Here is a 12,698-nt window from a genome sequence, read left to right on the forward strand (position 1 = left end):
TAGCCGTGATTGGCTGCCAGCGGTCGATTAGTCAATGACAGCGCTTGCTTTGCTGGAGGCGGGGTATTCAAAGCCCCGTCGCCAGCAGAAGGCATCTGTGAGATGAGGAGGATTCTGCGCCGCCGCCGGACACCATTAGGATGCCGCGGACCAGGTAAGTAAAAGCCCCCCCCCCTCCCTGAAAATAAGACACTGTGCCCTTTTTGGGGCAAAAAAAATATAAGACAGTATCTTATTTTCGGGGAAACGCGGGTAGTAAGCACTGGGCAGTATTGGTGACGCGGAACGGTCCTACATGATATCGGTCCAGTCCTGGGAATTAAGGTTATGTGTTCTGAAAATGTATGCTTTATTGATGCTATATATATTCTACAGATTGTTAAATGCAAAAAAATGCTCACCCGTTATACCCGTGCTGCTTCACTCTGTATTCCGGCTCAGGATTCCACTTGGATAGCTTCGCCGCTCAGTCCACCACGGCCACATACATAAGGCAAGTTAAAGATACCGCTGGTTCCAAATTAGATATGTCCAAAAAGCCTTTATTATACGAAGTGCAGTATAAACAGACAGCATCTGATTGTTTATGCTGCACTTCATACACACACACACATATATATATATATATATATATATACACATACATACATATATACACACACACACATATATATTATATGTATATATATATATATATATATATACACACATATATATATATATATATATATATATATATATATATTCTAATTGCTTTCTGCTTATCTTGTTGCACAAGCTGTATTAATGTTTTAATGTACTGGAGCCAGTGGTTGGAAGTCTATAGAGCTCAGTTTAGAGCAGCCTTAGTTACTCAGCATTTGTCTGGCCTCTTAGCCAATCAGCTCTATGCTGATGGGAGAACCCCAAGTTTTAGGCTTACTTACAAAATTCTAGAAGGTTCAGAAGAGAGGAAGCCCAGGTATAGTGTGCAAGCTGGTTAGCGAATACAAGCATCAGCCATTTTACTGGTTCGAAGGATTTGAGGATAAACGGGTCCAAGTACAGGATGCAAGGTTTGTCCCAAGCATTACGCAATTTTAGGTGGCCGTACTTCCAGCCACCATCTCTAAATATTGCAAAAGTGGACTGAATTGGATGTTGCCTTGTCAACATCTGCATGCACAATAAACTAGTGAGTTTTTCTGTTGACCCCTCCTGCCTCCTTGGACTCTTCTCTAGGGAACACCATACCAAGGGCAGAAACCAGCCAGACATTTGTACTGTGACATCAGACCCCACTGCCCTGGCTCATTACAGTAACCCCCAGTGATCAAGGGTCACATCTTCCCTGACTGCAATTATACATTACTTTTTCTTCTTTATGTGGACCTAATCTGCCGTGAAGCATACTTTCAGCCATGATGCATCCCTGCACTATCTCCCCATCCTACCATTACCCCCAAAGCCTCTTCGTAGTAAAAGATCTCTTCTTTGTTCCCCCAAACAGCACACCTCCACCAATTAAGAGTCCTCTCAATGCCCCCCATATGGTAATAAAGCTCCTCTATGCTCAAAGTAGAAGTGCTCTCTCTCTCTGCCCCTCAAAGTAACAGAGCGCCCTCAGTGCCACCATGAAGTAATAAAGCGCCCAAGCTCTGTGCCCCCAAGTAAAAGTTCCCCCCTCTGATGGGGCCATGTGCCACCCTACAAGCAAATGCGTCACTTTTAAATAATGGAACCCCTCTCTCCTGTCACTGCAGGGTCAGTTCTCCATCCACAATGACGTCACCTTGAATGAAGTGCTGGCTGCACATGTGTGGTCAGCACTTCATTCATTTAGCAGGATAGCCACAGGACAGGGGAATACTTGCTGATTGATGAGAGGCCCCGGCAGTGAGACTCTCACCGATCTCCAGAAAGAGGGTCCCATTAGGTCCTCAGTTCTCACTGCAGGTTTACTGCACTTCCCACAGTGAGAAAGGGACTAAATGAAGCATTGCTTGCGCAAGCGCACTAACGCTCCATGCACTTGTAGTGGTCCAGTACCACGGGGCCCCTTCTTTAATGGTGTGTATGCGCAGTCTTGTGTTGTCAATGTCTTTCATGTTGCAAAATTGGTGTGTATTGCATATTTGCAGTACTGAAAGAGTTAAGTGTCTGGTATGTGGATGACTGTCTGGCTTTGTATCGAATTGTCCGTCATGATGGATGTGTTAGGTATTCTGAGTTTGGACGTGAAAGAGAGAGTCCCGTTCTGGTTTTGTCTGAGTGAGGAGTGCAAGGCAGCTGTGTGTGGGTACCTTCAACCCACAGACACAGAATGGAGGAGGCCTAGAGGACGGCCTAGTGAGTGTGGGGACTACTGCTCCCCAGCGGTTCGGCTGTGTGTCCTAATCTGTGAATGTGAACTGGTAGAGTCAGAGAGAAGAAAGAGTAATACCGGGCCAGGACCTACAGATAACTGTGGCCGTGGTTTCTCCTGATGTCCCGTGAGTCCTCCCTGTCACACCACTTGTCAAGTAACTGCTGAACTGTTCTGTTTATGAAGTTAAGTAAAACGAACAGTCACCCATCAGTTTCCGGGGGCTGTGTCTCGAACTACACACGTGTGTGTGGATTTACTCCGTCACCCAGGGATCCCCCGCTGTGGAAGAAACGGTGGCGTCAGGAGACAAATCAGGACTCAAAGTAATCCATTCCTTTGGTTCCCCTTTATTAGCCTGCCCTCGGCCCTTGGACATGTCATTGGTTACCCTCCGGGTGGGAGACGGTACAGCCACCGTGACAAGGCCCAAACTCAACCCCGCTGTCTCCAAGCGGTGACTCGCTTCTCTGTCACTGCACACTTTCAGTGGGGCTGATGGAAATCCCTGAGCAGTTGTCCCCTTTCCTGTAGACGGGGATAACTTAAAATTCTGGTACAACGCCAGTAAGTTCTACAGGTAAACTGGCTCCACACATCAAACAGCAGCGTGCTCACAGTTTTCCTCCGGACCCCGCATACATGTGTGTGGGCACTGTAGTCAGAGGTAATCATAGCCACCTGAAGCCATAGCTTATATTAGTAAAGCCAAATGCATTGTGCACCAGATTTGTGGAAGTTACTTCAGTGCCTGGTGATGCACAGATGAGATGTACCTACCTGCGCCACTTCGTATAGTTCTCATTGATGCCACAGAATACCACCGTCATTTTCAGGGTGATAGCACTCTACAGTGTTTATTCGGTTCTGTCCATCAAATCCACCAAGCGCATACAGAAGCCCACGGCAGGACGCTATTCCAGCCCCAATTCGAGCAACTTGCATGGGAGTTACAAATGTCCACTGGTTGAGGTCAGGATCGTACCTAGAGCAGGGAACACCGAGGATCACAAAATGACGAATCTGTAGACATACATTACCTGCTAATGAATCAGATGAAGGGATTCTGGGACAGGAAGTGCGCACGTTGCTCGAAGAGACGATCAAGTCGGGTACTTGTGAACATAAAGGATTAGTGAGATGCCTAGAATGCTTCTGGAAGGCCGGCAGGTTCTGCCCATGGTTTTATACCGTTTTTGAAGGCACAATCAGGTGGATCATAAAAAGAGAGACAATAGAAAGGACAAACACTGCTTCAACTTTGTTTAATGAATTCTTGGTTTTGGCTTCAAAGACTGAATTTTAAAACCAGACCACTGGCGTGCGTGAGAATGCCGCAAAGTACGCATTATATCATTTACGCACTGATAAAGGGTACTAGATTTAGCAGAGTAGTTTGCACTTTGTAGTGCGCCTAACACGTCCGATCCTTCGGGAGGTCCCCGTAAGCATGATATTGTTGCCCAATTCCCATTTTACCTTTAAGGGACCTTTCATGCGGGACGGAATTAAGTTGCAAATCGTCAGCTGCAGAATTCCACACCAAAATCCGCAGGTAGCCTGCAGCTTGCGGTGGATTGTGCAACCTATCCCATTCCACAACTGGCTTCACACGGGACGGAATTGCTGCAGAATCTCCACTACAATACCGTTATGGAATCACAGCGAGCGTTCCGCAGCCTTTACAGCACAAGTCATGTGGAGGAGAAATCAGAAAGACCCTTCACACGGTGCGCAAAAGTTCTGCAATGGATCTGCAGCGTTTTTGAAAAATGCTGAGGATTCTAGATCTACATTATGTCTATTTAAGCCTCGGTCACATAGACGTCGTTTTAGCGTTCCAATAGCCACACTACAATATCATGGCTATTGGAGTGATAAATTGCATGAACGAAGAATAGCCACGACCAAAACATGGCTTTTTTTCTGCGCTGCTAAACTCCGTCCTCTTTCCTCCCCTCCCTTTGCCGGCCAGCTCTCATAGGAGGTCTATGGACTCTCCGGCGTTTTGTTGTCAAGAGATAGGTCTTGTCCTATCATTTGATGCGTTAGGACTTGGGCACGTTATTTTAATGACAGCTTTTGACAGGGCATTGTTTTGGATATCCAGCGATTCTGACACTGTTTTTTCGCCACATGTTGTACTTCATTTAGGCGGAAAAAAAAAGACCGATAGAATTTGTGTTTATTTATTAAAAGCGCCAAAATTGGGAAAATTTTTTAAAAAATTGTCATTTTTTCACATTTCCAAGTGCAATATCTCAAATATGTGCAAACATAATATAAAAAATTTTCCTAAGATATATATTTCCATCCGTTTACTTTATTTTGGGCGCACATTGGAAAAACTTTCGTTTTTTTTTAAACCATTTAGGAGAAGTACAAATTTAACATTACTTTTCAGCATTTTGAGGAACACTTTGTTTTCCTACACCAAGCCAAGATTGGAAAGGCTCATAGGAGTCAAAATGATAGATACCCCCACAAATGTCCCCATTTTAAAAACTACACCCCTTAACGTATTCACTGAGGGGTGTCATGAGTATTTTAATCCCAGTTTTTATTAAGAGTCAATGCAATTTAGAAGAGAAAACTAAAATTTCATATTTTTGCAAATATGTCATTTTAAAGACAGGAATTTTTTCTATAGTACACATGAAAATGAGGATTTGCACCCCAGAATGGATACCCCTGTTTGTCCCGTGCTCAGAAACATACCCATTGTGGCCCTAGTATTACGTCTGTATGCACAATGGGGCCCAAAATGAAAGGAGCAACCAGTGGCTTTCGGAACAGAAATTTTGCTTGAAGGAGATTTAGGCCCTATTGCACACTTGTAGAGCCATTGAGTGACCAAAACGATGGAGAACCCCCACAAGTGACCCCATTTTGAAACGTAGACCCCTTAACAAATTCATCTGGGGGTGTACTGCGTATTTTGACCCCACAGTATTTGAATGAATCTAAGCAAAGCAGAAGGAAAAAAATTATGATTTTCATTTTTTGGCAATTTTGTCAATTTAAAAACTGTGTTTTTTGTACAGTGTACATAGGAATGAAGACTTTCACCCCAAAATGGATACCCCTGTTTGTCACAGAAGGGTCCATGGAGGATAATCGCATCTGGATTCCAATGCGGAAGCCTCCGAGAAGATGTTTCATCTCCTCTCACTGATTGCATCGGTGAGGGGAGATGAAACTTCCACTTTTTAAAGAAAGAAGAAGCTGGGGTAAGGTCCACGGATCAACATCCCACCAGGGAACAAATCCGGGACCTTGGGTACGTAATTTCATCCCCCCTTACGGATATGATTCGTAAGGGGAGATGAAACTTTAACTTTTTAAACTTTTTTTTTACTTTTTAACTTTATATGATCACTGTTATCCGATGGATAATGGTGATCATATGACTGGAAACTGCATACAGCGGTCCCCAGTCATATCTCCCTGCACTCGGCTAACTGTGACAGCCGGGTGCAGGGAGATTTTGAATTAGCCGGGGCTCGCCGGCCTTCTGCGCATGCACGCCACATCGGCACATCATAGAAGCCAGCGGGGGGTCCGGAGACCGTCCGGAGGACATGGAGGAAGCGGGATGAGTATTTTCACCTTCCCTCATGGATCCGATCCATGAGGGGAGGTGAAGCTTTTCTTTTTTTAACTTTTTTTCACTTTTCCCGCGATCGCCGTTATCCATTGTATAACGGCGATCGCGGTAACGGGGATCGCTCACCGCGGTCCTCGCTGACATCTCCTGCCTCCCGGCTACCTACAGGAGCCGGGGAGCCAGGAGATTTTAAATTTCCCGCACCGCCGGGCCTTCTGCGCATGCGGCTGACGTAATGCCGCCTGGCGCGCATGCGCAGAAGGACGACTACGGGGCCCGGAGCATCGGGAGAGCGGGGGAGCCGTGCGGCGGACCTCGGTGAGTAATTTCAGTTGCCCCGATGGATCCGATCCATCAGGGCAGCTGAATATGTAACTTTTTTTCAACTTTTATTTACTTTTTTGCGATCGGCGCTATCCATTGGATAGCGCCGATCGCAATGCCGGGGGGGGGGGGGGGGGTCCGTACAGCCCGGGATGACAGCTCCATGCTGTCGGCTACCTGCGGACACCGACAGCATGGAGCTGTCACGTCCAGAGCCCGAGGGGCTTTATTCTCTGCAGGACACATGTTTTTACATCCTCAGAGAATAAAGCCCACTTCGGGAGGACGTAAAAACACTATGGGCTGGTCGTTAAGAGGTTAAGCCACATTCAATTCCACATCAAAATCTGAATTGAATCTGTATTCAATTCCACATTTGTTAACCATGCAGAAATTGGCGCAAAATTTTCTGAAAAAAATGGCAAATTTTAGTGCGTCCTGTGGAACAGTTCTGTCGCTTACGGAAAGTCCCTTATGATCGAACAAGTTGGCTTTTCGACGAGTTTTTGAAATGTGCCCCTATAAATAGGGAAGCCCTGACCATGAGGCTAGATGAGCCTCCTACCTGAGTTGGCACCACCTAGCAGGCCGAAGGAGTTAAAAGGCTAAAGCGACCCTCTGGGCCCAAAGAAACAAAAATGGCCGCACGAGCTCCTCTGACTGCCTGATTACATCATTAGTCTTACGGCCCTAAAACAAGAACCTCACGATTCATTTGCCTGAATGAAAGAAATGGTGACGTCATCAGCAGCTCCTTCGCACTCATGCAGTAAATCGTTAAGAATCAAGAACTTCTCGTTCTCTTCTTGTTCAGTGTTTCACCTTCCCTCTGAGCTCCCTGGTAGTCAGCAGGGTACATGTACAGCGGGATGTAGGAACTACTGGCCCATTGAATCATATATCTTCTGTGTGTCGGAAAGAAGTTAAACAAGGGGGTGAAATCTGCGCGTTTTATGCAGATTTTGACATGACTTTTGGAGTGGATTTTCATGCAGATTCATGCCAAATCCACCCCGAGTGAATGTAGCCTTAAAGAGGTTGGCCCGTAGTTTTAAAAAAAACAACCCCCCCCCCCCCCCCCCCCATAAAATGTTCTAGAACAACAGAGGAAATAGACCCGTGATACTTCCGTCTGTCGCCACGCTACAATATGGACACTGATGTAAGGCTTGAGGGACAGTTAGGAGGGAAAGCATCATGGGATCTGGGAGCTTTATGTACATGATGGATGGATGATATGTCACCTTCTATGGAGCCTCATGGGATCTGGGAGCTTTATGTACATGATGGATGGATGATATGTCACCTTCTATGGAGACTCATGGGATCTGGGAGCTTTATGCACATGATGGATGGATGATATGTCACCTTCTATGGAGACTCATGGGATCTGGGAGCTTTATGTACATGATGGATGATATGTCACTCTCTATGGAGCCTCATGGGATCTGGGAGCTTTATGTACATGATGGATGGATGATATGTCACCTTCTATGGAGACTCATGGGATCTGGGAGCTTTATGTACATGATGGATGGATGATATGTCACCTTCTATGGAGGAGGTTTTCTGGTTAACTATGATATGTTACAAAGGTCATTACTGGGTCAGATGAGATGGAAGAGAGTGAGTTCTGCCCAGTGGACTGGTTGGCAGCAGCAGATGATTGGCTGAAGAAAAATAGCGGGAAATGCCTGTGGTTGTCAGGCAGAATCTGGTGGCCTGACAGTGGCTGGTGATTGGCCCAGAGGAACAAGCTGGGAGGAGCAGCAGTGAGATATGGAGGTGCAGACATGTGGGCCATCATCATCTGGAAAGGAAGCAGCATGCAGCATCCCGGTGACAGCTCCCTGTTCCTGTCAGCTCCCCTCACAATTCCTGTCACAGCTTCAGATCCTCTGTGATGATGGAGGACCTTTTGCATCGGCCGATCGTCAGCGAGGATGAAGCGGACAGTGAGGAATAGCTATGGAGAAGTCTGGAATCCCCCGCGCTTCAGCTTAGGACTTGTCAGCAGCGCCGGCCAGGAGGAGCTGCAGAGGACATTGTGTGAACGCTTGTATCTGAGGAGGACTTGTCAGTAGAGAACCACCAGCAAAGTGAACGCAGGGGCTGCCTTTACCTTCATCCGTTCGAAGGCGACTGAAACCTGGCAGCGGGAACAGTGCCCAGCAGATGCCAACACCAGCAGGAACAGTGCCCAGCAGATGCCAACACCAGCAAGAACAGTGCCCACCAGGTGACAACACCAAGTCCTGTGCTGCTGCAGGTTCAGGGTACAGGTGAAGCTCTACAAGATGGCGACGGCCCCTCTGTCAAGTCCTGTGCTGCTGTAATGGCAGTGTACAGGTGAGGCTCTACAAGTGGTGAGACCCCCGGTAACCAGGTGTTACCCCTGGTTACTGCCACCTGTGTATAGAATAATTTAGCTTGTGTACCAGTTGGGAGTGATTTCGCACGGCGGTTTTTGTGTTTGGTTTTTTGGCGGGTCCAGAGCCAGGAGCGGGTCCATTATAGGGAAGACATGTGAATATTTCCATTGTACTTTCTCTCTGCTCTTGACTTTGGCTCACAAGGTGCTGGGCATGGGGGCCGTCGTGTGAGCGCCCCCTAAGGTAGATTGGTCAGTTTAAATGTGTTAGTGTTAACCCTTACTAGGCTGTAAAGAAAGGGCGAGTCAGGGTGATGATGGGGAATGTATGTCTGCTTAACAATTGTGTTTTATTAATGGTATCATGTCTGAACTGAGGTAACTGAGCGCTGCGCTGAGGTAACTGAGCTCTGAGGTGACTGAACGCTGCACTGAGGTAACTGAGCGCTGCACTAAGGTAACTGAGCTCTGAGGTAACTGAGCTCTGAGGTGACTAAACACTGCACTGAGATAACTGAGCTCTGAGGTGACTGAGCGCTGCAGGAGACTGTTCTGAGGTAGCTGTCCACTGTCAGCTGCGAGATAACTGACCACTGTATGCAGGCAGTCAGCTGTGAGGTAACCACTGTATGCAGGCAGTCAGCTGTGAGGTAACCACTGTATGCAGACAGTCAGCTGTGAGGTAACCACTGTACGCAGACAGTCAGCTGTGAGGTAACCACTGTATGCAGGCAGTCAGCTGTGAGGTAACCACTGTATGCAGGCAGTCAGCTGTGAGGTAACCACTATATGCAGGCAGTCAGCTGTGAGGTAACCACTATATGCAGGCAGTCAGCTGTGAGGTAACCCCTGTATGCAGGCAGTCAGCTGTGAGGTAACCACTGTATGCAGGCAGTCAGCTGTGAGGTAACCACTGTATGCAGGCAGTCAGCTGTGAGGTAACCACTGTATGCAGACAGTCAGCTCTGAGGTAACCTCTGTATGCAGACTGTCAGCTGTGAGGTAACCTCTGTATGCAGACTGTCAACTGTGAGGTACCCACTGTATGCAGGCTGTCAGCTGTGAGGTAACCACTGTATGCAGACTGTCAGCTGTGAGGTAACCCCTGTATGCAGGCAGTCAGCTGTGAGGTAACCCCTGTATGCAGGCAGTCAGCTGTGAGGTAACCACTGTATGCAGACTGTCAGCTGTGAGGTAACCTCTGTATGCAGACTGTCAGCTGTGAGGTAACCACTGTATGCAGGCAGTCAGCTGTGAGGTAACCACTGTATGCAGACAGTCAGCTGTGAGGTAACCACTGTATGCAGACAGTCAGCTGTGAGGTAACCACTGTATGCAGACAGTCAGCTGTGAGGTAACCACTGTATGCAGACTGTCAGCTGTGAGGTAACCACTGTATGCAGGCAGTCAGCTGTGAGGTAACCACTGTATGCAGGCAGTCCGCTGTGAGGTAACCACTGTATGCAGGCAGTCAGCTGTGAGGTAACCACTGTATGCAGGCAGTCAGCTGTGAGGTAACCACTGTATGCAGGCAGTCAGCTGTGAGGTAACCACTGTATGCAGGCAGTCAGCTGTGAGGTAACCACTGTATGCAGGCAGTCAGCTGTGAGGTAACCACTGTATGCAGGCAGTCAGCTGTGAGGTAACCACTGTATGCAGACTGTCAGCTGTGAGGTAACCACTGTATGCAGGCAGTCAGCAGTGAGGTAACCACTGTATGTAGGCAGTCAGCTGTGAGGTAACCACTGTATGCAGGCAGTCAGCTGTGAGGTAACCACTGTATGCAGACTGTCGGCTGTGAGGTAACCACTGTATGCAGGCAGTCAGCTGTGAGGTAACCACTGTATGCAGGCAGTCAGCTGTGAGGTAACCACTGTATGCAGGCAGTCAGCTGTGAGGTAACCACTGTATGCAGGCAGTCAGCTGTGAGGTAACCAGAGGATGAGGCTGTGATGACCGGAGGAACAGAGATGGTTAATAATGGTTACCGAGTTGGGGTTTCCTCGGTGTGACTAGTTAGGTGGTTGTTAGACATCCTTGAGGCGCCTCACCACCTGGATGTAACTAGTTAGGTGGTCTTAGACATCCTTGGGGCTCCTCACTACCTCGGTGTAACTAGTTAGGTGGTCTTAGACATCCTTGGGGCGCCTCACTACCTCGGTGTAACTAGTTAGGTGGTCTTAGACATCCTTGGGGCGCCTCACTACCTCGGTGTAACTAGTTAGGTGGTCTTAGACATCCTTGGGGCGCCCCACTACCTGGATGTGTGGTTACATTTATGGGATCGAGGTAATGGAGAGGTGTAGGTACTGACATGAGGGCTCATATTGTGCGGCTCTCATCCATTTATGGTTGTTTTAGTCAGAAATCAGTACAAATTCCTTGCATCCCGTAAATAGAGAGTTTCCTGCAATAGGGCAAGACGCCAGTGAGGCTCTCATATTGGAAGTAGGCCCGTCTCATTAAAGAAGGCTCCCGGTACGGCTTACATGTACATGAGTTAAAGGGACTCAACTGTGAAGGGGTTAATAAGTTAATTTCAGTTGTTTATGATCCTGAGGTAGTTAAATTGCTAAGAACATAGCTGAGGGCAGAGTTGCCGGTCATTTTGATACCCCCCTTTTTTCAATATGAGGTTGTCCCCTTTAAGGGTGATACCACAGAAGGAGTCTATCTCCTCTCAGTGATTTATCATCTATCTTACCCCAAGCAGTTGTCTCTGAATGCTGAGGCTCCTGAGCTGCTGGCATTAAGATATGCATCATGTGACTACATTGGCTTTATTATGGCACTTCGGTCATGTGATGCAATATTCGGATAACTTCTTATTGGTTGGGGTTTTAATTCTTTGGGTTTCCGGTTTGGCGTTACCGATGGGATCCAAGACATCCTACTATTATTTAGAACTATCCTCATTTTTAGAGGAGGTGGAAGGAAGGAATCTCCTGATGTAGATGTAATACACTACTTAGATGATTGTTGTTTAAGGGGCATCAGGGTAATGGGGGTATGCACAGGTTTTAGAGGGCATTTGGTCAGGATGGAGGATTTTGAGGTGCCGCTGGCGAACGGGAAAAATGGTATGGCCATATACTCGGTTGGAGTTTTTAGGTATTTAATTGATAGCATTGTGATGGTTTTTCTAATTGCCAATGTCAGGGGTGTATAGTTTATGGGGTTAATTAGTCAGACATTATGTATGAAGGGAGTTGCAGCGGTTAGCAGGTCAGTCCTGTTTGGCTTCACAGGTGATTATTATTGGTCGCAGGTATTCCCGCAGGTCATGTGTGGTGATGTACGGTTGGAAGGCCCATACATCACATGAGCAGATGTCAAGGGAGCTAAAGCAGGATTTAGTGCTATGGTTGGTATCTGTGACTGTAATGGTCAGTCAGCCTGGTGATGGGAGTTTGTGGAAGCGGAGGAGTTATCATGAGGTGCTGACATCAGTGGGTAATGGTTATGGAGTGATTGTTGGTAAGAGTCGGTCAGCAGGAGTTAGTTCGTGTGCTAGTCAGATTATGTCTAACATATAACCTCTTACTGAGGGTTAGAGATGGTCGGTGTGAGATTAATGCCGCTGCTATTTCATAGTCTTGTTTGTGGATGCAGCAATTCAGGGAAGAAGAGCCCAACATTCAGGATGCAGCTCATATAGCTCAGTTTGGAAGGTAATGTCGGGTATGGCTTTCTTTCAAAGGTGATATAATCTGGTACCTATTAATTCTGTTTTTCAGGTAGAGCGATTGATCAGGGGCTGTAAGGCAGTGGTGTACGCCGCTGATCAGGGGCTGTAAGACAGTAGTGTACGCCGCTGATCAACGCTCTGCTATCACATTTAGCTTACTAGGGGAGTTGGTGAAAGTATTGCCTGAAGTGTGTAGATCAGCATATGAGGTACGGCTGTTTAGATGTGACTTTGGGGCCTTAAGGATGTGTCCAACCATGGGAGCTTTATAAGAATTAGACAGAATGGGTAAAGGGGTATGGATTCGCTTGTTTGCTCATTTTCATGAGAATATATGCCTGGTTAGGAATTTGCAGGCGTTTAC

The 12,698-nt window shown here is 47.1% G+C and overlaps 1 protein-coding gene across 1 annotated transcript in view; it reads right to left on the minus strand.

The window, feature by feature from the left end:
- Window positions 1-12,698, minus strand: part of LOC136628601 (kelch-like ECH-associated protein 1A) — a 44,094-nt gene that overhangs the window by 2,165 nt on the left and 29,231 nt on the right. Inside the window, exon 4 of the mRNA XM_066604634.1 lies at window positions 3,125-3,329. Within this exon, the coding sequence (XP_066460731.1) occupies window positions 3,146-3,329 (184 nt within the window). The 3' untranslated portion in view covers window positions 3,125-3,145. The remainder of the gene's footprint in view (window positions 1-3,124; window positions 3,330-12,698) is intronic.

Source organism: Eleutherodactylus coqui, chromosome 5 (assembly GCF_035609145.1).
Source record: "Eleutherodactylus coqui strain aEleCoq1 chromosome 5, aEleCoq1.hap1, whole genome shotgun sequence".
NCBI classification, from domain to species: domain Eukaryota; kingdom Metazoa; phylum Chordata; class Amphibia; order Anura; family Eleutherodactylidae; genus Eleutherodactylus; species Eleutherodactylus coqui.